This window comes from Anomalospiza imberbis, chromosome 2 (genome assembly GCF_031753505.1).
Source record: "Anomalospiza imberbis isolate Cuckoo-Finch-1a 21T00152 chromosome 2, ASM3175350v1, whole genome shotgun sequence".
NCBI lineage: Eukaryota > Metazoa > Chordata > Aves > Passeriformes > Viduidae > Anomalospiza > Anomalospiza imberbis.
The window spans coordinates 106,558,633-106,585,822 of NC_089682.1; the positions used below are offsets into that span (position 1 = coordinate 106,558,633).

A 27,190-nucleotide genomic window follows, 5' to 3' on the forward strand; every position below is an offset into this window, starting at 1 on the left:
AAAAACTAAATGCAAACAGGAGTAAAAAATATAGAATTAATCTACATACTTCTATACTGGTTAATGATTAGATACATTCTCTAAAACAAAATTAAGACTTAAAAAAGGGCCTTTTTGTCATTTGTCTACAAAATTACAGAGATCTGGAATCATTGGATCAGACAAGTAATGGTGATGACATGATTTAAAAAGAAAAAAAGAGGAGGAAAAATGGCATTTGAGAAGTGTGAAACTTGACAGGCTGGACTAGCTTTATGCATTACAGAAAATAATTCAGCTTGATAGACTTTATTAGGCTAAGTCAAGAAAACCCTAGTTAAAGTACTCTGGATTTACAGGAAGGACATACCAATAAAATTCATTTTAAAAAATGAAAAAAAAAGTCATGTGCTGTAAATAAAGGGACAACTGGAATTAGTTTTCCACAAAAGATGGTAGCAGCACAGCACTGACTGCTACTAGTGTAACTTTGAAAAAGGTGTCAGCCTCTTAAAAAAGACTACCACTGATTTCACTCCTGCCTTCATCAACAGGGACAGCCCATCAGCATACACTCTGGAGCACCTCTACCAACAAAAACAAGGAGAGATTTGGATACAGCACGACAAAAATATTTATAAAAATTTGTAATTTGATCACAGTTTTTGTATTATCATATGTCCTTTTAAAACATGTAGCCCTCTGCTCTCTTTTCAGTAAAGGGTAACATTGGGAAATCAACAGGCATTCCTAATGAATTTATTAGGAAAAAGGTAAAGATGCATTATGCTATGGCAGATGAGCAGGCTGTTCATACAACAATTTCAAAATTAGAATGCTTACTCAACTTTCCAAAGACTATGTAATCATCAGTACATTCAAATGTTAACAAAAAATTACTCTAAGTGCATTATCATGACAAAACTGACCTGTGCTGTTCTTTGAGTAATTCAACATCTTGTCTCAGCTCTGTTTTAGGCAAAGATGACAGCAGGGCATCTATTTTCATAATCAAGTCACTGCCACTGTATCAAATAAGGCACATATAGTTTGTTTTCCATTAGAAAAGAGTAAAACATTAACATTTTAAGGTCAGTCTCTTTGCATAAAGGATATTTAGGAAGCCCACATCCCAGAGCTGGACTCTAAGGTGGTTAACATCTCAGGACTTGTAGCTTGGAGTTAAACCTTTAGCATGACAACACCCAAGAACCACTACAGCCTTAGAGAAGCCTTGTGACATGGACACTTCTTAATTTTAGGAGATGCAGAATTCAGAATTCATAGAGTTATCATTCAGCCTTACAGAAATTATTTCTCTCAATTGTTGGGTCTTCAAATCTGTGTAATTTGATGAAAATGTGGGGCTTGGTCCACAAGACAAATTAAACCCAAACTAATAACGAGATTTTATTACTCACAAATTTGCCAAAGAGACCTGATTCAGAATCAAGAGAAGTGAGTATATGATGTTAAGGTCTGCTGACATTTCTAGCTCTTTTTTTTTCTTTTTTTTTTTTTTAATTTTTCCCATTTATGACAACATTAAGGAACAGACATAAATGACCTGGTTTCAAGTCTGGCCACCTCCTTCAATTTTTTCTATTGGAATTTCCTACTGAAGTTTCCTGAGAAATCTCATAGTTCCATTTCAGTATTGTTAAGTCACAATATTTGTCTAAATATGTTTTGTCTCTCAATACTTATCTCTTGAGTTCTTCCCCTTTTTGATTTTGTTTTTCTGGTAATGATTCTTTCAGTTGTGCCAGTCCTTCTAGGTAAGAGAAATGATACTCAGAAAGTTGAGAGATACTGTAAGAAGAATATAATTCTGCTTTCTTCTTTGTACATAAGCTCTATCCTGAGACTAGAAGATGGCCTGAACTCATCTCATCTTTACACTTCTTCGGTGAACAGGTGTGTGAATGTTGTCTACCATGGTGTCAGGGCACAACATCAGCCCATGCCTCTACAGGCTCCTTAACTAACAATTCCCAAAGACAATGACTTCAAACATTAACACTCAGATTTGGCCTAAGATGAACTGTATTTTATCAGGCTTATTATTATTCTTTACAATTACTCTTATGTAAACAATTACTCTTATTCCTTAGTAGGAATTTTTTACTGTTAACTGTACTCTTGGTTGTAAGGACAGTGAAAGTAGGGAAAGTATTTGGAGTAATTCAGCAGATCTGCACACATGTTATGAGGCAAGAGAATTTTACCTTTTACTACTGTTTCCCATCTCCTTGACAATAGCTTTAATCTTCTCTGCTGAGGTACTGTATGTTACCTTTTCCAACAAATTAAAGTCTTCTACATAGAATTCGTTTTCATCTAAAGGACCCATTACCTTAGACAGAGAAAAAAAATGTTAAGTGTAGAATGTCCCAATAATGCTCTGTTTCTAACTAAAAATAAACTAATATATTAAATGAATGCACAATATTGAATATGAAACCCCAATCTCTATATACATCAATACCACTGATTACAAAACTAATTACATTTTATAGTAACTATGCAGGATTAGGCTTTTACAGTTGTATGATTACAGTTAATTATCAATCACAAAGAATAACTGCAATAGAAATATCCATGCTACTTTTCATTATACATCCTTCTGTTAAGGAATACACTATTTAGAAATAACTCTAAGAAAAAGCTGTCTCATGTAAAATATTTTAAACTCACATTACTATTTGTCTACCACACTCTTTAGATTTTTAATTCTATGAACACAACCTCCTTCTACCACTTGTCAAATGAAGCAGAATGGATAGAAAGAATGGGAAAGGATACAAAATGCGTAATATGAGAGGATACAGGATTACTGAATTTTTTGGTGTCTGAAAGAAAGTGCCTTGGAGTCCCAGAAAACAGCTTTGAGGATGTTGTTTGGATTTCTTACTCAGTCTATCAGGCCAAATTGACCCAAGACAGCTTCAATAGCCTACAGGGCTCCCAGGATGTAGAATCTTATTATATAAGTTGGGTGCTGAATGCCTCTTCTTCAAAATTCAACTGCTTCCTATAAATGAGGTTATATAACAAATTCCACTTTTGATTTTTTTTTTTAATTAATGATGCATGAGATAGATGAATCCACAGTGTAATTATGAAATACTATGGTAATTTGGAGAAATCAACTGGAAAAAAAATTTGCTTATAAAAGCAAAATTTCTGTGATGAAATAGTAAGGACAGAAATGAAGGTTATCCCATGTCTTTTTAAAAGTAATAGTTTAGAGTGAAAACACAGATATGAATATACATTATTAAATTTATCCAAACATTTTTATGAAACTTATTTACCCAAAACTTAAAATATGACATTATTTGAACTATTTTAGGCATGGAGAACAGTAATAATAATCTATAAAATAAATTCACTAACTTAGTTATGAGGGAGCTGACAAAAAAAAAGCCAACAATTCTTTAAGGCTTCATCAACAAAAATGCTTTCTGTGTGTTTCTTAGCAGTATTTCAGTTGCACCTCAGAAGAATTTAGGATGCATAAGAGTACCAAACTCACTAAATTTAAAGAGTTTTCAGTTATGAGATGCCAACATAGTTTTCTTTCTATTTTTTTAGAATGGTGGAGGAAATCAAAAACAGAAGAATTGAAATGTATTTTGTAAATTGTATTTGTAATGTAAGGCATTACAGACTGTCATTTAACAAGTACTAAATATTGAATGCAACATGGTATTTTTTGATCACAGATAATCTATTGACAAACTCTAATTAAGGCTATTGGTTTCAACATATACATACAAGAAACTGAAACAACAAAATTACTATACTTTTATCTGCAAATTAAGAATTAAGACTATAAAAGAACATAATATTTATTAAAATGTGGTGTTTTAGAGATTGAAATACTAACCTATTTAATGTAATTTATATGCATTTCTTTACATAGTAAAATAAAAGTAACTTCAGGATCAAAAGTTATTCTTAAATTTCACAAATAATAAATCAGATACTAATCTATTTGGAGAATTTTGTCAGATTAACTCTAAAATAGCTGGGGGAATGACATACACACACAGTAGCTTCAATGGAATGGAGCTAATGAACAAATTAGGAGTAAAACAAAATAAAAAAGCTAGGCAAACATTCATACCATTCTCTAACAACTGTCTGAATAAATGGAAAATCAATATAATGCATTTTCTTTAGTTTGAAACTGAAGTTCCAGAAGTAAAAAAAAAATCCTAAAAACTATTGAGAGACTAAATTTCCTTCTTACCCTGCCATTGCTAATAACAGCCATTTGCCCAGGAAGCAGCTTCAGAACCTCCTGGCAGAACATCTGTTGAGTTTTAATTAAATCCAGTCCTAAAGTGTTGTACTTCTTCTCAAAAGTATCACCATCCATTCCCTAAAGCAAAGGTAAAGCATGAGATGCTAGAATGATTCTGCAAAAATAAATTTTGTAACAGGTGAGGAAATCAAAGATTTTCTTCTAGTTATGTGGTAACACCAGAAATCCAAGTGAAACAGCCACCTCAGCTTCAGTGTAAGCACAAAACTGCTGGTGGTGAGCCGCATCTCACAACCACCTAGAGCGCAGTTTGTGCCCTGGGGCAACTGTGAATAACCATGAGAGCAAAGCTGAGCCTGAGGTTAAGCAATTTTTCCATGATCCAGCACAAAAGCTGCATGAAAAGAAATGCTCTGTTAACAACTCAACTGTATTTCCACTTTTAGGAAAACGATATACAAAAATCTGTAATACTCTAAAAGCCTCAGTCATTCTAATATGGCCATTGGATACAATTTGAACATATTTTGGGGAAGCCAACATCATCCAGAAGACACACAAATCAATCTTCAAAGTGGGGAAAAACATGCTGAAACTTACACTGGAACTGTGCCTCACCTGCCAAAATTATTCTGATATGTATTTCTTCATTAGTAATAAACAGACCAAGCAAACAGATTAATTCAGATACAACCAATAAAATGACATGAATTAGTAACATACTTAGCTTACACAGCTTCAGTAGAGACCTTTATGTCTTTCAAAATTTATTAAACAATGAAACAAGAGCATGACTCAAAAATATTCATTTTCTAATATGGTTCCTTCGTCTTCCAACAGTTCCCATTTAAAAAGACTAACATTTACATCTCCTTCTGAGACAAAAAATAGTAGTTAGCAGCTGTTTTTCATAACTCACCTCCACTCTCATGTAGTCTTAACTTTCTCTGAAGTCTAAATTCTTGAAAAACATTAATACTGCAATTTTAACTACCTGAGAGATGTATTAAAAAATCAAAAATTAAACTATTTTGGTCTCAGTTATCTGGTAACCCTATTCTGAATTTTTTAGTACTCTCATATTTTCTCCCAATTAAAAATTCTCTCTACTTCAACCACATGAAAGTCATCAGAAATCCAAATCTACTTAAGAAGAAAGGTGTATGGGTAATAAACTTCATGGCATTCTGCCAAACACTGCTATTCTCACCACCTCCTTCCAATAAGATATATGTATAATAAAGAAGGAAGTAATCTCATTTAGCTTGTACTCACTGGGATGAGGAATTTAACAATTTTAGTTCCAGCAGAAAGGGCTTTTGCTGTCTCTTCCTTACTGAGTTTACTTAGGAAACTTTTTAAGTTGCTGTTGTTTTGGGTTAAAAAAGCAGTCAAAATTCCTCTTGCAATAACTGTGTTATCTTCCTTTATTTTTGATGAAGGATTGTTCAAAATCCCAACTCGTGTATGACTACTTGTTTTCTGCAAAGAAAAACACAGAACAGTAAATAATTTTACACTTCCATCTGCTGATCTAATGTATTCATATAATTTGTAACTATATGAAATGCCCATAAGTATTTAAATTCTTTGCAGCTATTTGTCTTTAGAAAAGATATATCAATGACTAATTCAGAACTCCAACTGTGAATAAAAATATTATTAATAAGGATTTACCTATTCTGTAATAAATATTTTAAATAGAAGTGTTAAGTTTTTTTAATAGAACAACTGCTTTTGAGCATTTTGCAGAAGCATGTTTTTAACAAAGGACATAAACAAATATTCATTTACAGACTTCAGAACTAGTTTTATAGATGTCTATTTTTCAAAAATTATTGAACTAAGCATAAAATAAATGCAAGAGAATTTATCCACTTATCACTCTAATGTTCAGCAGGAGCAAAATCCTTCACTTGCTAACATCAGCGATGCCATTCCAATTTTACCAGCGAGTGTGATGATTCTAAGGTAGGATCAAATAACACCATTTATTGAAGAAAAGGTAAATGGACTCCAATGCAGGAAGGAACCAAAAAATAAAGACTGCAATCACTGGTATTCAGCACTGGAGAGGCTTCCACAAAGTACTTCCAAGATGATCAGAAAACTATGAGGAAGCACCAAAGAATCTGGGCTGGCTCCACCTGGCAAAGAGGAGACTACAGAGAACATGAATAGCAACCAGCAGTTGCTGAAGGGGGAGTGAAAAACATGACAGGGCTAAATCCTTCCTGGTATCAGCAAAAGGTGTAACAAGGGGTAATGCACACGAACTTTGGCTTGGCAGAAAAGAACTACAATAGGAAGACAGTGCAACACCAGAGTAATTTGGAAAGGGAAGGGACAGTCACCTCCTTGGAGATTTTCAGAAATCCTTCAAACACACCTATAGGTGACCTGATGTAATCAAGGCAATAATTCCAGTTTGAGTGAGAGGCTGAACTGGATGACCTCAAGAGGTTTCTTCCAGCTAAGACAGCTTAAGCTTTTTTTCAAAGGAAATAAAAATCTATCAGAGTTTTGAAAATGGCATGTATTAGCTGGAATAGCTAGAAGTGAATTTCCTTCAGCCATTTTCACCCCCAGATTTTTGCATGCTTTACTTCAAATGCTGATGGCAAGTCATGAGCAAGTGGTGCCTGTGCCAATTCTGCTACTATCAGGAATTATACTAGACCCTGACTCAAGAGAGAAAATGGCCTAGAAAGGAGTAAATAACCTCAACACAAATCAATGGACTTAAAAAAATACTGTTTTGTTTTATTTCTCATGAAATTTGAAAATTACTAGACCAAGCAACACATGAAATTTATCTAATGTTTTGGGCTTTTTTCCCAGATTCTTCTCACCAACACAGGGGGATTTGCCCAGGTGGTTCTCACCTCTTAGATGGGAGCTGTGGCACATTTCCTCTGCTGAAGAGTGTTAAAAATGAAGTTATAGAGGGAGTACATCTGTCAAGCCTGAGACATACATCAAGCAGTTCAAGAAATTAAATGTTTTTCTGTAACAAGGACTTGTACCGAATAGTCTATCTTTTTTAAAGCCTCTTTCTAAGACATAGTTATCACATTCTCTTGGCAACATCCTGATTTTCTAATTCCCTTAGGTGGTTCCTATTTCACTTCTGATTAGAGAATCTAGATGCTTTCCCGATTTCAGCTTATTTAACCTGGCCCAAACAGAGGGTCTTTTTGTCATTTATATTGCCTTGACATTTATACTTTCTGAACTATATTTATATTTCAGACATTCATACTTTAAATCTCATTATTAACACAGAAGAACTTAAAAATAAGCACTCATAAATGTGGATGATCCTCCTAGCATATTAAAACACACACGAAAATTGATCTTAGAAGCACACAAACAGTACAGGGGAAAATGGTCGCTTCATGGCCACAGCTGTGCCACGAAATACAGGAGAACACTGCTTAATGGTTCACATCAACAGTATCCCAAAATCCTTCCAGGTAACATTCTGGGCTACACCTGACCAACAACAAAGTTGCTACACTTTTATTTAAGAGTATGATTTTTGAATGTGCAGAGAGAGTTGTTAAGAAAATATTTATAATAACTATTTTAATAAAACCTGCTAGAAACTCACCAGGCTTTTCAAGGCATTAGAAAGCAGTTGTCTACCAGCTGGCTTATCAAAATCAGCAACAATCCAGACAGTAACAGCATACAATGCATCTTCATCTGAAAATTAAAGATAATCCTGTTTTATGTTCTGGAGAATCTTCTCATGACTAATGAAAACCGAATTAATTATGTTTGTCATTTCTAAATTCATGTGTATGTTTGACTGCTGACTTCAGCTGTAAGAATAGTCTTTGCCACATCAGAATCTTTTGCCCTCTGAATTGAAGTAAGATTCTTAGAAGGCAATATATCACATTAATAGGAGAGAGAGAGAGACTAAAAGAGCTGATCCATTGTTACAGCACTGACACAAGAGGGCCCTAAATAATTAGTGCCAATTAACAAAACCTGCTTTACCAGAGGTTACTTGTGAACATTTGATGGAGACTGATCATATAGCCAGAAATGAAAAGAATTAAGTACTTACAGGACCACATAAACTAAGCCAGTCATTTTCCCTGGCAGCAAAGGAAAGTCCTTCAACTAAAGGCAGGAAGAATCTTATCATTTCTGGACACAAATGGGAATATACCAAATACAGTTCAAGGAAAGTAAACTACTGTGTAAGTGTACACACAGGTAATTTCTCTTTTTCTTGCTCTATGGTTTCCTGTTCTTTACTTGTCACAGAAGAGCAATGGTGGGTGAAAAATTCTGCAAAATTATCTGTAGAAGAATATCAGCCTACTCAGGTCTACCATACATCCCCTAAAACATAACGCATAAGGAAAGAAATTTTCCAGGACTCTGGTGAGATGCTAGGAAAAGGTTATTATTAATTGTTGCTGTGGTCTAGAGAAACACACTGGGGAGAGAGATTTGAAATATAGATTCCAGTTTAAAGGTCATACATGTTACACAAGAGATCTCAGTCTCAGAAATAATCCTACAGATTGAAAGCCACTCATTTGACAGCTCACTCGGATGTCTGTGGCTGTAGACATAGAATCAAACAGTCAAATCAAAGAGTCAAATAAATTTATTTTAAAGAAATTTAAGTGTTTGGCATTTCTTTCTGATAATGAATTAGGTAAAACTCTGTAAATACCACATAAAAATCACTGAAAGAAAGTACTTTATTAACAGGGTTACTGTGTCCCTTGATGCACTGATGTAAATGAGCAGCTGTTTCAAAAAGCACAGACTATTGTAAAATTCCATGCAGAATTATGACCCCATTGTGGTAATTTCTTCTCACTCAAGGAAAAGTACTTGCATACGCAATGAGAACATTTTATCAAAAAAGCATTTGAAATGTACAAAAACATTTTAGTTTTAACAAAGACAAAATCTATAAATGAGTTATAATTTATCAGAATATAAATTTTATTTATTTTCTATAGACAAAGGCTCATTCAGCAAAATTAAATTATCTAACTAGAGGGAAAATAAGGAGATACTTAATGTTAATAAATTAGAAACATTATAAATTATTCCTGAAATTTAGAAATACCTAATTTTGGTATAAACATACAAACTCTATACATTCTGCACTTGACAATGCTGCAAGTAAGAGTCACTTGAAAACCAGATTTCAATATTGTCAAGTAAAACCATATATATAGAAGCTGAGTCTACCTTCAAAGTTGCAAAAGTCTTGCAAAGCTCTTTAACTTCATGTTTGTAAAACAAAAACAACTAGCCACAACATCCACCCGAGTTCAAAGCTAAAATAACTAACTACCTTGTTAATTATAGTTTATGTTTATAATACTCAGATATGCTCTGCTTCCTGAAAGAAGATATTGGGATATGAAGAAATAGTTAATTTACATGGAATCCTTGGAATATTGACTGACTTGGGGTATTTTACTGGTAAATTTTAACAATTTGTATTAATCATATATAGACAGATAACGTACAGAGAAAGTTAATTACCTTTTTTTGTTAAATACTTCATATTATCTGAAATTACAGCACTTTTATCTTGTGAGTCCAAAAAGGAGAAAGTAGAGAAATCTTCTACATGAAATGGAACTGCATAATATAAAACACAAAGTATTGGACTTTAAAATAGAAAAACAAAACCAAAAATCAACCCGCAAATCACAACAATATCCAAGAAAAGGAGTTACCAGAAGTGGATCTGAAATGTATGTATCTTCTTTCTGCTCCAAGAATACTGGGGTTTATACGGGAAACTACATTGTTCTGATCCATAAGAAAATCCACTGCATTTACATGATCATCTAACAAACCCTGGAGTAAGAGAAAAATCTAAGATCTGTACTTTTAAGACAGATTTTCACAACAAACAAAGACTAAGTATTTGTACAGTCTTTCAATTGAGCTTAAAGTTTCTACACACACTAAGTTATGGACAATGTCAGGTCAAAACCATATAAATGTCACACAGACAGCATTTCAAAATATCAGATACATATTTTTCAATGAAAATTTGCAGTACATTCTCATTTCTGGTCGAAAAATTCCATATAATGACTATATGCTTAGCTGATTCTTCAGCCTTGAATAATTTCAATATACTCTTTCAAAACCATGACCACAAATGATTGTAACAACGTAACTGCAGGTGCAGTATCACTAATTTCAAGCCATCTCATTATAAAAACCCATAATATAAAAACATGAGTGAAACAATTCACTGTCAAATACCTCATTTTGCACTTGTTCAGAAATGTTAAGCATACCATGAACACTGCCCGCTGGAAGAAGCCGGTGGCATCAAAAATCCTCTGAAGAATAAGCGTCTCCAGCTCTGCAGCATCCATCTCCTCTCTGGGAAAGGGCACGCCATTAAACAGCGCTTGAGGCAGCGGGCCCAGGCCACTCTTCTTATAAAAGGTTGCTCCTGCCTGATCAAATCAGAAATATCACAGGATTAAAGAGACTGTGGCTGACTGTAGTAAAAAATGAAACTAGTATCAAGAGAGGATGAACTCTAATCTCCAAGCACTCTTCACTGTCACACCTTGTCATGAGTGGCAGGGACAAAACAGAAAGCATTTGGAAACCTAACAGGACAGATGGGACTCATTTGTCAAACGGGACGACAAAGGAAATTACAGATCCATATACTTTGTTGTGAACTTTTGCTTTATCATCTTGCTGAGATACTGTCTTTTACTCTGCTTAACATTCTTAGCTTATTCTTTTATTTTAAATAAAAATAAAAATTAAGCTAATAACATCAGAGAAGAACCCCGAGACAGTCAAAGCTGTTTTCACCAAAGAAAGACCCCTAAAAAAACATCAAAAGGTTTTTATGTTTGTAAGTCAAGCTTTATTTGATAAGAAAGCAGAATTCAAGACAGACCCCTTGGCACATCTACTAGAAAAATACTTGTGGCTCCTGAAAGGAGCAGGCAAGCGTAAATTTTCACAGTGAGAATAGTAATGAAGAAACCTTTACTACATTTCCATTAATGACTGAATGGTGGCTGAAGAAAAATTTGACTCAAAGGTGCTGTACTTACTCGCTTTAACATTTAGCAATCCTAAAGCTTAGTAAATGCATTGAGTTGTATATACTGCATATTTCTTACTCAGCAGAGCTCTCAACGTACCTTCCTCCCTTCATCATATTCAGAATGAACATCCAGGATACTCTGAACATCAGCACGGGGGTACTCACTCCTAAGAATGTGTTTCACATCTTCTACTGTCAGAACATTTCCATCTTTCACTTCATGGTACATCTGGAAGAATTATAACCGAAGGAAATTAAAAAATGTAGTAAGTTGTCAAACAACTTGATATAAGTAAATAAATAATAAATAAGTATAATCTCTTTATAGTGTGCTAGCAAATTTTCTACTGTTATAATTTCACATCGCTTTTATTGCTGTACTGCAGTTTTTTTACTGCTTTAGTAATTATCACCATTGCACTATGCATGATTTTTTATTAGAGCACTGTTCTGACTGATCTATTATTATACCTTTTGTCTAAATCTGAAGTAGCCAAAGAAATACACCTATGTGAGCTAAATGTGAAAGGTTATTTCTCTCTACTAATTGGAGAGGTAATCTACATTCTCTCTATAAACTAACATAAGTAGTTACCTGAATCCATATTAATCCAAGCCTAAACTAGTCAGTGATTCTTTTTTCTACAGTGATAATTTTTCATTACCATTATTTTATTTCATAGAATGATATTTTATTACTTTCATCAAACATACAATAAAAATTTGAAGTGAAAATTATTAATTTCTCTTCAAATGAGGAACGATATTTTCCTCTATAGCTCTGAATAGCTCAAACTTTATTTTATTGCTTCTATTTTTGTTATCTTTCAATTATATTTACCATCCCCTCCTTTTTATATTATGAAACAAAGTAAAGAGAGGAATACAACATTTTAAAAAGCACACTGTAAATTATATTTTTTTATCTAGTCATGGATAATTGTTACCCATGCATGTCAGCTCCCTAACATTTGTAGATTTCTCTTCCAAGGTATTCCTAGTTACTTCAATTCCTTTAATCTTAAGCTCTCTAAGTTTATCCATGACACCATGTTATTTCCTAGGCACTAAACATAAAACCAGAAAACAAATGGAAGTAAAATTGTTATGTATAAATACCATATTCTCTTAACTCTTACCCACAGAGCCTCTACAAAGATGGCTCACCTTATTTCTCCTCCATTCACCTCTCATCTCTGAAATTCCTGTCTTATGAGAATCTGCATTCTCTCACAGAGTTAACCTGTCTCATTAAGCTGCAAGCCTGGAGTACTTCTATGTTTTCTGCACCCATGGACAGCTCAAGCATGACCAAAGAAAAGAAATTATCTTATTGTTTCACTTCCTACACTGGACAATAAGAAAGAGCTTTTCAAATCTTATAGGACTGCCAAAGTGACATTAAAATCCCTGTACTTCAAAAGACACAGAACACAAAGACATGCCCATTACGTTAACAAAAATAATACAGAATAATTTTTCTTAATACTAAAATCTGCAAGGTATGCATCTACTTTTTTATATTATTGAAGGAAGCCTGTTGATAGGCTAAATTACAAGAGAAAATTGGTTTCTGCAAGAGGAAAGTATTTCTGCAAATAATTCTATAGACTATTAATGCAATACATGCTTTTAATACTTAATTTCTGCATTAAGTAAATGCATACATCTCCTGTTATCACAAGGTAGCAAGATCCTGACTATTAATAAATTATAAACCAGAAGTAAATAGGTGATTTCTTGTGAAAGAACTAACGTTAATTATTGCCGTAAAAGCCTGAGAGGTGTCAGATTCCTCTGCAATGTAATTAAAAGTTCTCCAAAGAGCTACTCCAGCATCTTCATTTCCATCAATTTCTTCTTTTGTACTTAAAATAAAAACAATTCCAATTCTATAAAAAAAATAAAAAGAGATCATACATTTTAACACAATATCTGCTTCACACAAATTCTAATACAAACATGGAAGAACCAAATCGTTGCATTCAAGTGATCTGCCCAGCACATAGACATAAAAACCCTGCACCTGGCTGGTGTTCCTATGACTATGTGCTGACACAGGATACCAGCCACACATCCTCCATCAGCTCTACGGTATGCTTAGGTTACCAAAGATGTACTGACTTTACATATACCTTTTACAGCTGACAATAATTAAGATTTCTGTGAGTCAATAGGGTTTAATCACAGTACTTTCTCTCCTTACCTATATGAAGGTTTTGATTCTTTACATTCCTGCCATCATCTCTTAAGGGCTCAAGTCTTTGTTTTAGTCTGGGCATTGCCAGTCTTGTTTCTCCTGACAGAGATATCTTGAGTAGAGGCATGAGGATGTGCTGGGGTACTGATGTTCCATCATCAGTGTGTGCCACTCCTACTAGCCCTTCTCTGGCCTTTTTAACCTTCTGGGCCTTCCACCACTCTGGCACTGCCGTTCATTTTCCACTCATATCAGTCTTAAACACCTCTACTACTAATCCCTACGTTTCCATTAATTGAAAGAAAACCCAAAGGAATATGAGGCTTGGGAGGTAAAAAGGCCTACTGAAGGTGGTGCACTGATACCATTTTCATATAAAAAGCCTGGACTGAGACTAGGCCATACTATCTTTATGGTCACTTCCAACCCAAAACTTTCTGTGAAGACACACAGAACACTGCGATCTGTCTTTCATTATGCTTTTGTAATTGAATGATAAAAAATTAAGAAAAACGACTACAAAAAAAGATCCGGACTAGTAAAATTTTAAAGCAAAATTAAACACCTGTAATTTATTGAAGACACAAAAAGCCATTTCACAGGAGGATTTTAAATATTTAACATGCAATTAATCTTGCTGAACTTTAGATATCCTTCTTTTATAAAGTGGAAATAAACAGTCATTTCCGAGACCAATTCACTGTTTTTTTACAATTAGGTATCTCAGATCAACCAGACTCTTCCTCAGAAGTGTCTCTCTCAAATGATCACTTTCAGAAATTCAAAACTCAATGAGGATAATCTCACTTTGGTCTTTAAGTGTGTATATCAAAACAACATTAGATGTAGCAATCAAAATTTAAAGAACTAAATTTCAAAAATTCCCTGAAAGAATGTTTTACATAACGAATATTTTTATAAGAATGCAACTTTGCAAGGGCACCCAGTGGGACACTTTCACAAGGTAAAAAAAAATTATCAGACTTTTGCAGTTCATTTTGCACACACTCAGGTGTGTTATACATTGCAATCCCTTTGCCCAAGAATACTTAATACCTGAGTAAGCTTGGTACAAATGGGTAACCAGTGTGCCGTATTAGAATGTGGTTACATTGGATTTAACCTGAATTCACATCCTTGCCTAGTAGAACAGAAGATGAAAAAGAAAAAAAATGAAAGAATCTTTATTTAAAGCTTTTTCCTTAAGACTTGCAGTTTTCCTTACCTAAGTGGTACATCATGATGATAGAATAATTCTGCCAGCTTCATATAATCACCAGTATCTTCTTGGACAGGATCAACAAAAAGTACCTAAGAAGAAAAAACATATCAGGCATCCAATATTTATTCCTGATGTCTGTTTTTATTTTTTCTTCAGACATAAAATCGAAAACAAGAACATTCATTTCCAAAGGAACTGTATGCCCCGGCTGTTTTCAATTTTTTAAAGCATTCATTGTAAGAAAACATTAAGACTATAAATGAAAATAACATCAGAATTAAGGAATTTAGACCAAACAGTGAAAATAGGATTTAACCATTCACTGAACTTCAAACCAAGTAATCCATCCAACTTTCCTCCTTTGAAAGACTCTGTGCCATTACTCTGCTTTTATTAATCAATTCCATATTTATTTTAGAAAGATAAAATGCTGATTTTTCTGTTACATCTTTTAACAAACTCTCTTCTGTTGTGAAAACCAAACAAAAATAAATCAACAATATTTTGGCTAAAAACTTGAAGTAAATAATGGAGCTTTTGGGAAGATTTCTTCCTTCCTGTCTCACCTATCTTTGTAGTCACTCTTTCACTTAGTGTAGCTTAGAGCATAAACTCAGATCTTTCAGGCATGCATAGAATCTGAAACTGGGATGTGTCTGTTTAGGCAAATGATCCTTATGTAGATTTAACTGGACCTCATTTATTTAACTTTGCACTGCAAACTTCCCTTACAATTCATCAAATTTGCTACAGTAGCTGAAATAAGGAAGAGTAACTTTAAAAATTTTGAACTCCCCCCTTCAGATGATATTGAAATGATGTGTTAGAGATTTCTATAATACAGCTCTTTTACTTAACCCTGAACATGCAATGCAATCTATTTCACATTACACATCTGACACTTCATTATAAACATACACTTTTTTATTACCTATTGCTGGTATTTTCATTGTCTTTTTACACACCAACTTTGCATCACTTCAAGCAACTACATCAAAGACAAAGGGATCAAGTGTACCCTCAACAGCTTTGCAGAGGACACCAAGCTGAGTGGTGCAGCTGACACATCTGAAGGATGGGAAGCCATTCAGAGGGACCTGGACAAGCTCAAGAAATGCATCCATGGGAACCTCATGAGTTTCAACAAGGCCAAGTACAAAGTGCTGCATCTAGGCTGGGGTAACTCCCTGCTTATCAACACAGGCTGGGGGATGAACAGGTCGAGAACAGCCCTGCCAAGAAGGACTTGGGGGTTGCTGGTGGATGAGGCTGGACTTGAGCTGGCAGTGTGCACTCACAGGCCAGAAAGCCAAACGTGTCCTGGGCTGCATCCAAAGCAGCATGGGCAGCAGGGCAAAGGAGGGGATTCTGTCCCTGTGCCATGGTGAGACCCACCCTGGAGTGCTCCTTCTAGCTCTGGGGTGCCCAGCACAGGAAAGACATGGACCTCAAGTAGGTCCAAAGAAGGATCCACAAAAACAATCAGATCAGAATCTGGAGCACTTCTCCTGTGTGTATAGGGAGACTTACAAGAAGGAGAGGGTTTTTTTACCAGTAGTAAAGACACTGTAGTGATGCAACAAGAGGTAGCAGTTTTAAACTAAAAGAGGGCAGATTCTGACTGAATATGAAGAAGTGAGGATGGTTAGACACCAAAGGTGTCACAGGGGAACTGGTTGCTCAGCGAAGCTGTGGATGGACCACCATTGAAGTTGTTGAAGAACAGGCTGGATGAAGTTTTGGTCATTGCAGGAGAGCTGGATTAGGTAACCTTTAAAGGTCCATTACAACCCAAACCATTTTATGATTCTATGGTTCGTAAGATTACCTTTTGCAATTCTAATTTGAATCAGCAATAGCTGCTTCCCTAGCTTACGAAGTGATACAGAATCCTATTTATAGAGGAAAAATTAAGCTACAAGATATGAATAATTAGTATGCTTTATAACTTAAATATCTTTGTATCTCAGTTTACCATCTCTAAATCATGGACAGCTATCATTAACTTCCCCCATGCTTTGACAGTAGTGATTTTTCTATGCATAGCATGGAAAGGAACATAAGAACTCTTCATAAAACTGTGCCCAAATCCATCTGCAAATCAAACTAGTAACCACCTACGAGTCACTAGATAAGGCAGCATTCACTACTCTTAGCAGATCCATACAGAAAACTTAATAAATCCAGCATGTGTATTTTTTAATAAACTGTCTGCCCACATATTAACATATACAGCATGCAAAAAAAACAAAGTTCTCCAAACTTACCAAATTATATAAATTGCGTCTAATCTCATGTAAAAATCCAGGAAATGAGGGTTTTAGCAGCTCCTGATAGCTTGCAGGCCATGTGCTATAGCTGTGATCTTGTTCTATATTATTAATCCACTGAAACAAAAAAGGCTGCCATTTAGAAAACATGCATTGAACACTGAGAAAAATATGTGGGCATAACAACACTATAAAATGCCTCCCTTTTGTAAAAATAATAACAGGAAATAGCTTCTAAATTTTATCTTTATTTTTTCTTTTTAATCAAACTGTTTTTATCTGCAGTACACAATAAAACTAATACTGGATGGAAATGGAAGAAGGATCATTAGTGCTGCGTATAAGGATGTGAATAAAACCAGTTTTTTTAACGGTGAAAATTGCTTTCACAATGCAAACATCATAACAATGTATCACACAGATGTGTGTAACACAGCACAACCATCTTGTAATCCAAGCACAATATTTATCTTAAGAATGCAGCAACAGAACTTTAGATACATCAAAATAGCCAATTAACATGTGGCTGATTTATTCTTCTAGTCCTTTCTGTGCAAGCTGGGGCAAACAGAAGAGTGAAATGTGGCTCTTTCAGATACAAGAAAATAATATTTTAGTGCTGTAGTGGTTTTGGTTTGTGCCTTTTCCCCTGGTGTATAACCTTTGTAATGAAACCTGTGTAAATTTTGAAGAAGGGTAAAAATCACAGTCATTGGACAGCTAGAAATAATATATTTAAGTGGCCCCAAAATTCACTTATCATACTTGTAAAGTACACTTAGAAGTCTTGTATAATATGAGATATTATGTAATATTACGTAGCTACAGTAATTGCTATAAAAGGCAAATTCTATAGTGTGGAGTGTGCAACTACTCTAAATATATTTTTCTTTTCCTTTAAACACCCTATATCTTAATATTTTAATAAGGTATAAACTAGAGGAAATTACTCAAAAATATTGAAGGGATATTACCCTTGAAAACATTTTGAACTGCTAATTGATATATGGCCTTATGCACAGTATTTCAACTGAGGTATAAAAAAGGAAAACTGTTTCATACAGAGAATTATCAAAGATGTAATCTGTAAAAAAAAACTTTACTTACTATTATTGAAGAGTGACGAATATCTAGTGCATAATTATTATCTGTAGGATGTACATGCAACCTCATAAATTTACTCAGGGTCTCTCCTTTGATTCCAAGTTCATGAAGGCCATGCATCACTTTTCCTTCCAGTTTTAGAGTCTCTAAAATGCTTTTTCAGGAAGATAAAGTACATAATGTCTACAAAGATCTCTTGTCATGACTTAAAAATTATTTTTAAAACTAAAAACAATCTTCATGTTAATAGTCTTCGGAATATTTTCTCTTTATATTCTCCCACAGCCTAATGTTTAAAACAACACCAGTTAAAAACACTATGCCTCTAACTTATTTCAAAACATAATTACAACAGATTATACAATTCTTTTATTCATTTAGATCTGTTTTATACAAAGCAATTTTATCCATCGTTAGTAAGAAGTGGCAGGACAGCAGAGTGAAAGCTTTCTTGCTGCACTGTCCTGCCTGATGCCAAAATCCAAGCTGTGGTGCTCTAAGAAGCAGCTGCGCAAGCGAATAGAGAAGCAAGCAAGTAATGGAGACACAGATGAACTCTAAGCTTGTATCATGGCAGAACTCAGCATAGAGAAAACACACAGCCAAACCCTAAAACCTCCCAGAAGACCCAACAGGACTCTGGAACATCTGCTGCAATCTGAAAATTCAAATTTGAGAATAAAATCCCCCTGAAGTACTCCACAGCAGAACACAGCTGGCAAGACTTTGTGACTGTAATGTTTTCATATCCCTGTTACTTAAAAATCAGGAAAATACAGACATGAAGGCAGTCTTTTTACAAGCACACGTCAGATTCCTTCCATTTTCAAATTAATTTTACATGGTGAGTTGTAAAATTATAAGCAAATTAGAAAATATACTCCAAGAGAAAAGGCTATTTTCAACTACTTATATAATGTCCATACTCTAAGCAAAACCACTGTAAATCAGTATTCCTCCTACTGGAACACTTCCTTGCCTCAAAAATGCAACAGATGAGATTAGGACCAGGAGCACAACTCCCCACTATTATAAGTAAGTCTGTGACCTTCAAACAAAATGTACATCTTACCTAAAGGGATCTTGAAAATCCAGGTCAATATGAAGGCCATTTAGAAATAAACGTGCTTCTCCAGGCTGAATTCCAAGTGTTTCATGGAAATGCTAAAAAGTAAAAAGTACTGCTTACTTATTTAGGTCTGTGTCTACAATAACATATATAAACACCCTTAAGCAATTCTGCGAAACAGACACATCAAATCTTTTCCACACAATGTCTTCTTTTATCCGTGTGTTGGAAAAAATAATGACCCCATATTTTATGAGTGCTATTTAATATACTTCAGATGTACAGATACAAATGAAAACAACCTACCTGTACACGGCAAAAGGACACATTCTCAGTGTTTGCCAACAGAAAGTGAAAATACACACAAACAGAAATACAGCTTGAAGTTTTCAAATTATGTCTATACATCCACACAGCAAAGGGAAGCCTTACATGTGTCCCTCCACTTGAAACCAGCTTTCTCAATGACTTAGTATCTCTCAATTCTGAAAAACTTGTAGTTGAATTGTTTCAGGGAATTAGGAAAAATGGACTAGAAACTTAAAATCTTGTCCAACGTAGGGACCATGGAAAGAACACAGAGAAAAGGGGATAGCATATCTTTGTTGGCAAAGAGGAAAAAAGATCCACAATAAACAAATACAAGAGGAAGGTGGTATTTAGGGAGTAAAGCATCTATTATCACTTTCCTACAGAGAGATCTGAGGCACAACATCCTTCAGTCTGTAGCAAGATAAGTGACAGGAGAAACAGCAGTAGTATATTCTAACCCGTGACAGAAGGAGCAGTCAGATTTGCAGATCTGCCTTAATTCCCAACAGAGAAAACACAAAAATACAGAAGAGAAAGTTGTATTTTTTTCCAATTTTTTTTGTTGAAAGTTGTGTTTTTTTCCAATTTAGCTCCCACTTGCTAAACAAAGTAAGCGTGAAAAAAAAATGTACTTTAAGAAAAGCATGCCTACAGCAGCAACTCAAGCTCAGTATATCACTCCTGATATAAGCCTGTAACTGGACAAATGAGAGCAAAAATGAGAGAACACTGAAAATGGTATCATTTCTGTAAAGCAGTGTGGTTACTTTCACACAGTTAAATGTAAGTAGGAAATACAAATAGGAAAGGAACTGAGATGAATTGCAGAATAGTTAAGGTTGGAAGGGATCACAGTGTGTCATCTGGTCCAATCTCCCTCCCAAAACAAGGTCATCCTAAAGCACACTGCACAGGATAGTGTCCAGATATGCATTCTTGAGTATCTCCAGTGAGAGATACTCCACAACCTCTCTGGGCAATCTGTTCAGTGCTCAGTCACTCACAAAGTAAAAAAGTTCTGCCTCATGTTCGGGTGGAACTTCCCCACTCATCAGTTTTTGCCTGTTGCCTCTTGTCCTGTTGCTCAGCACCACAGAGAAGAGCCCGGCTCCATCTTCTTGACAGATACTTACAGATATTGATAAATCAGAGTTACGATTCTTAATACAATTTTGATGCTAGATATTTTATTGTCTAGAAGTGCATTGACTTTGTCATAAAAACGTTGATGGAAGGAGTATTTAGGCATCCAACACTAGAATTTAAGGCTGATAATATTAATGTAGTATTTTCTTGTTAAACTTCAGCAAATTATTGCATTGTAAGTTGTGAGTTCAGTTTAATGAGATTTTATTTTTTTCTTTTATCTATAGCAGTTCTTTGTCTATTTCTTGCTTAGGTATCAACTCATTACACCTAAATCATCACATGTCTTTCGCTTTTAATAACTTTATTTCCTCCCGTTGCATTTCCTATTCAACTTTCATTATCTTGAGAGGGAATCATCCAGTTACACACAGCATGAGATCATATCTCTCCCGCTGCTAGATGGATGTACTGCAGTTCAAGAATGCACATGACAATTTATTGTGCTCAAGCAGCAGTGTTCAGGAAGTTTCTTTACTTTAATTCAACAAATTTTAGCTTTTAGCTGTCTAAAGGCCTTTAGACTACAGGAAGGACATGACCTCACATGAAATTAAAACTTAGTGTGATAGTGCATAAAGTTCACTTAATGTAGTTAATACATTAATGGAATCATAGGAGTGATTCAGCTGACCAACCACACATATCCATTGTAATTTGTTTCAGATCCAAATTTTAAGTTACTTCTCCCAATCATTTCATTTGACCAGTCATTGATGTCATGGCACACGACCAGTCCTACAAGAATGGTGCCTAACATTTACCTGCAACACTCAACGTGAAAGAAAAAATCCAAACTGAACAGAGACAGACATAATGAATTTAACAAATACTGAGTGGTATCTCAGATCAGTCAAAATCACAGCAACAGGGACTCCTCACACAGTACAAGGCACAAATGATGCAGTGAATCAAGGATGAAAACAAAACCATCTGCCACAGATGATGTTCAAACCACCTTGCAGAATAGCTGCGTGTGTGATTCTGAGAGTGTGAAAAGCTCAAAGTTTGCATTTGCTGACCATAACATAAGCAGCAGGCTTAGATTCAACACCAGAGCCATAGAAAAAGTAACTGATACCTATTTTGCTTTCCCAGCACACAATCTGTGACTCAACTCAACACTCCATGTAAACTGTTTGGCCTTGCCTAATTCTGTAAAACCTAAAGAGAGAATGGAGAAAGGTTCACGAATAGCAGAAAGTGAAATACTTGAATTACATATTTAAATGTTATCTGTCTCACAATAGATTTTAGAACAATTAGGTCTTTTTCTTTAACAAAAACCACGAAAGTTGCTACAGTAAAAAAAAACTCCAAAAACAGCAATACAAGAGTAGTTCAAATGTCCATCTTAAGAAATAAAAACAAACCTTCTGATTTTCTTCTATTTCATTTTGCATTTTCTTGTCTACGGCTACTCTTGTAAGGGATCTGTTAAAACAAAATATTTGTACCACTCAACCACTGTATTTTTAAAAAAACATTATTTTATATATAATTGGTATTTTAATTAAACATCCAATGCAATGTAACTGAAGAATGTTGTAATTAAGTCTTAAAAAGAAGAGTAATGCAGTATCATAAATACTCAATATTTAAGACAAATATAGTTCTGTTTTACTTTAGTAAACCCACATTTCAGATTCAGGCTAGGGTTTTTTTTTTTTTTTGCAGTAATAACATCAATGTATTTTTTACCACTCTCAATCTTTCCTCATGGCTTGTTTTTCTAGATGTATATTATAAAAAAGTAAGCTGTTTGGTCAGCTAAATTATTACCTGAATATATACCATATTTGCATATTTTAAGTTAATATTACTGTCTCTATGGTACTCAACTTTACAGCATGGAAAGCCATGGATTTGTCTGGACAAAGGCAACGAAAACATGCAAACAATGACCACTTTAAAATTAGCTGAGACTTCAAAAAAAGAGATTTCAGATAGAGACACTTGAAACTGTTAAGCATTCACAGACAGACAAAGTTTTAGTTTCCTTAGTCATTCCATCTTTTGAAGGTAACACATCGATTTGTCTTTTTTACCTTTGATGAATGTTCTGGATGAATATTTTATCTTCCCCTGCCACAGTGTATTGTATGTGAAGTTTATAATTATCAGGCTTATCATAAAACACTTTCAGAGGGAAATTAATCTCTCCATGTCTTAAAAAAACCTACACCATATTAACCTAAATCTGACTATCCTGATAAATGCCAAAATAAATATTCTAGCTGCCTATATGAACTTTTTTTTCAAAACAGGACTGTACATGGTTTAGTGAATTTGTATGGGGCTTCAAGAAAAACTGGAGTAATCGTAAACCTGAAAGTTAACTAAGCAAACTGAGAATGATCCTGCTAAGCCAGTTTCAAACCTGCGGAAAATAAAGCATTTAATAATATAAATCCTCACCTTCCCCCAAAGAAACTGATTCAGAATAGATCTTGCTAGTATAGTCCACATTTCTCACAGTATGTCAGAAATAAGACATAAAGTTAGTTTAATTTAAATAACTATTCAAGCTTTCCAGGTGACCAAAGAGACATACTGTAGGAGCAAACAGTATTTTTTCCAGCTTGGTATTAGAGAGTTCTGAAGTAAAAAAATTCAAAAAATATTTTAAAAACCTGAATTTTATCATGTTGAACTCAACAGAAATAGTAGGGCCTGTAACTCTCAGAAGCACACTCAGTTGATAAAAAAATGCACAGATAAAAAGGACAACCTGTATATTTCCAAATGGCTCCTAATGTGAGTAGATAGGCAGAAAAATAAAACAAAAATATGAAAATAATAACAAGATGGAAAGGAAAATACAAAGGTGGTCCAACATTAGCAAGGAAGTAAAATACCCATCAGCAAAAGGTACGCTTTACTGATAGCTGTTCTAGTAATAGAAAGCAATCCAAGGAGTCATTAAACAGCTCCTTGTTCATGCATGGCAGTTGACAATGCAGGATTCTAGCATAATTTTATGGAGAAAGTGCGATGGTTGAGCCTTGAAAAGGACACCCCAGCAACCTGAGGTAACAAGCATAGCTGTGAAAGACATCTGTTTGTTTTCAGTTCTGTCATTTTTTCAATTTGTTCAGAGCGTTACAAAATTTTTACCTCTGCTTTGGTAACCATCAAGTGCAAGACTCTGACTAAAGAGAAACACTTCACTGGCTGAAAGTAAACGGATACTATTTCTCTTTCTACATGATGTAGGAAAGTTCTTGAACGACCTTAAGGTTGAAATATTCTCTATAATTTTATGCATCTTTATTCTTACCTGGAAGAACATGTAGCCATGTAGTACTGAATGTTGAGAGGAAAAAAAAGAGCCATTCACAGGATAGTAATGTTAACATTTGTGAATGATTAATAAATAGCAAGTAACAGAGCATTATAATACCTAATTATCTGCTTTTTGAGAATGCAATATTATGACAAGTATGTAACAAATAAAAGATGAAAAATACCTTATAAAATGAATTATCAAAATGTTGCCATGACATATATCATCTGGCACATTGTCTGCATCTGATGACATTTTGTAAAATCTACCTCAGACTAACATTTTCAACTGGAAATACCGAGACAAAAATACAGGTGGTAAATTATAAAGTGAAAGAAAATTTCAGAGGAGTGGTATATTCATTTTTTTAAGGTCTAAGGAATCCCATTTTTAAGAAACATGCAGTATTTTATTTTCATAACTACAGTTCTAGAATTTGCATACAGCTTTTTTAAACCAAATTTTGTATACTAAAAATTGTTGTTTTCATATAAAAACTGTCCGAAACTTACACAATTTAAAAATACTATTATTATAAAGATTGGCTATTTATCTAAAGTGACTAAGCAATAGAATTTCATTTCCTGTTTATTCTAGGTTTTTTTTCCAAACTAGTATTTTGATTCATCAGGTTAAGCATGATTAGATTATTAATGAAATTTAGTCTGTGCACTATTTTTATACAGTGCCCCTTTAAGTTGTCAATGTAGACCTACTAAATTTAAATTATTTAAATATTTGTAATCACTCGTGTTAAAAATAACATGCTAGATGAGCATGTTAGAATAAATCATGCAGGACAGAGAGTGATTCCCCTTTTAATAATTTTAAAGTCTTCTTATTCTTTTACCCAGAAAATACTTGAAGAGTAGGTAAATTGAGCTCTCTAATGCCACAAATACACAACGGGAGTTGGAGTGGAATGTAACGATTTAATGCCTTGTAAAACCCATGATTTAAATGTCACCTGGCACACTTCAAAATGACTTTTTCCTGTCCTTTAAAGAACAGAACTGGACTTGAAGTTCGACATTATGTATGCTTCCACTATCTCCTACTGGAAAGCTGAATTTTCTGATTGCTAATCTAAGTGCAAACTTAGACCATACTATTTCATAATAATTATGCTTCAGACATTTTAAAAGGCATTTTGCTTCCTTGACACAAGATGTTACAACTGTAGTTTTTCCATTATGGTGTAGATTTTCTCCAACAGACAATCAGGGGTGACAATGAAATACTGTGATAATTAAACAAGAGTGGCAAAATGTGAAAGCACGCTGCGTTAAGAGCCCTATTTAGCATTACATTTAACTCAGTAATTCAAGCAAATACTGCTGATAGGATTACATGAAGAACTTAATAAGTATGAAGAGAAGCATTTCTCAATTACAATACTACTGGCTTACGGTTAGAACAATATTTCATTTTCAGATAGCTGAAATCAGGACATGTCCATTTATTTAATATTTATCTTGATCTTTTATTAAGTAATCTGTTATGGAAGACACATCCTCCCCAGTAAGAATACTATCACACAACAGCCAGGGCCCAATCTCGACAGCAACACTGTGCTTAGAACTAAAGTGTGTAGATCCCCACAAAATTTATTAATGGTATTTTGCCTCTTCCCTAGCTACAGAACTGTGACTAGTTCTGCTACTAATTCAACAGAAGTTTTCAGCTGGGAAAATATCAATCCAGTGAAATCCATGAGGACTAAGTGCCTGAAGTAATTAGCATGTCCTCATGGCATCTCCTGCATCACACAGGAAACGTTGAAGAGACGGACCATAAGCTCTCCCTGGAGTTATCTTCTACTCAATGAAATTGCCTGGAATCCATCTAGCAAGCTGTCAAACATGAGTATCTGACTGCAGGATTTGGATATAAATCTGTACTACTGTCATTACAGGCAAATGCAAACATAAAAATAGTGTTTGGAAAAAAAAAAAAGCTTAAATATCATACCTGGCTCTTATTGGGAAGTTCTGAGCAATGTCTTTCATTATCTTTAAGGCATCATAAATAGGGGTAGACATAATTCGAGTAGCTGCTTGAAAACTAAGATCTAGGGTGGGGGAAGAAAAATAAATTAAAAAAAAATCACTGGAAATACCACTCAATCATTACTGCCTACAGTCAGAAAACCGTTCCATATACACATTCTCACTATTTACATATTTTATGTTTCAGTTATTGATTCAACAGTTATGAAAGTTACATTATTAAGGTTGAAAAACTGGTCATATTGAAGTTGGAAATACTAAATTCAGGCTTTTCTACATTCTGCTTGACTTTCCTGAACATAGACATTGTATATGTAATTTCTAAATTTACAGAAACACTTTGAAAAAATCCAGACCATTCATCATGAGGTATTATGCCATCATCAAAAGGGTAGTACCACACTCAAATCTAGATACACACCAATCCACAGACACACATAACTGCAGGAAAGAGCAAGACCTTTCCAGATCCAGGACTTCACAAGTTTTTCAGATGACAAATATATTTAATGTAGAAAGCTGCATAGAGCATGTGAATTGAACAATTTTCAAGAGGAGCAGCAACTATACAGAGAAAATGTGACTTGCAAATGGAAAAGTCTAACTACCCTAAAATTTCAGTTCTCATAAACACCTAGCACATTTTTAAGGGGATCTCGTTTTCAGAACAAAGTAGATTTTTAGATGACAGGACAGTTTCTAATTAATCTGTCTATCCACTGAAAAAACAACGATGGAATTCAGTCAGCTATCCCTGGAGTCTAACGTGAACATGACAAATTTTGTCACGTAAGACTAAGACAAATCCAATTTTGGTATCAATGAGGTAACACAGTACGATACTAGATGCTTCCATATACCTTGTATACATCTGCATAACTAATTCGTGCAGTGATGGCTTTTCCTTAGAATTTTCTAGTCAAGATGTTTAAACAAAAACTAAAAGCCTCAGGTTATTCAGTTTGAGGAAAGCTGATGCCACATATAGTAAAAAGCGCTGGCTAGAAAGATGTAGAGGATGCTGCCTAGTAAAAGTTTGCGCCATCTTCTTGAGGCAATTAAGATTTAAAAAAATGGAGGCTGAATCAAAGTGAATAGGACATTCCTAGTTTAGCCTGAAAAGGTACTTCTTGGCTGAAAAAAATGGGTGACTGAGAAGTGGAATGTTAACTTCTATTTTTTTAATACTTTTAACAAGAAAAGAAATCACTCTTAAAAGTAGGTTTCAGGACCCTTTCA

The 27,190-nt window shown here is 34.5% G+C and overlaps 1 protein-coding gene across 3 annotated transcripts in view; it reads right to left on the minus strand.

Annotated features, from left to right (window-relative positions):
• The window catches only part of UGGT2 (UDP-glucose glycoprotein glucosyltransferase 2), a 76,508-nt gene that overhangs the window by 26,600 nt on the left and 22,718 nt on the right, over window positions 1–27,190 (minus strand). For all 3 annotated transcript variants that reach the window (XM_068182472.1, XM_068182473.1, XM_068182474.1), the window contains exons 9-24: window positions 25,914–26,013; window positions 22,030–22,090; window positions 19,202–19,293; window positions 18,133–18,283; window positions 17,023–17,142; window positions 14,759–14,844; window positions 13,090–13,225; window positions 11,431–11,562; window positions 10,555–10,719; window positions 9,979–10,102; window positions 9,782–9,880; window positions 7,866–7,960; window positions 5,528–5,734; window positions 4,238–4,369; window positions 2,208–2,335; window positions 909–1,004 (exon numbers count right to left, since the gene is read on the minus strand). In XM_068182472.1, coding sequence (XP_068038573.1) covers window positions 909–1,004; window positions 2,208–2,335; window positions 4,238–4,369; window positions 5,528–5,734; window positions 7,866–7,960; window positions 9,782–9,880; window positions 9,979–10,102; window positions 10,555–10,719; window positions 11,431–11,562; window positions 13,090–13,225; window positions 14,759–14,844; window positions 17,023–17,142; window positions 18,133–18,283; window positions 19,202–19,293; window positions 22,030–22,090; window positions 25,914–26,013 — 1,924 coding nt within the window. The remainder of the gene's footprint in view (window positions 1–908; window positions 1,005–2,207; window positions 2,336–4,237; window positions 4,370–5,527; window positions 5,735–7,865; window positions 7,961–9,781; window positions 9,881–9,978; window positions 10,103–10,554; window positions 10,720–11,430; window positions 11,563–13,089; window positions 13,226–14,758; window positions 14,845–17,022; window positions 17,143–18,132; window positions 18,284–19,201; window positions 19,294–22,029; window positions 22,091–25,913; window positions 26,014–27,190) is intronic.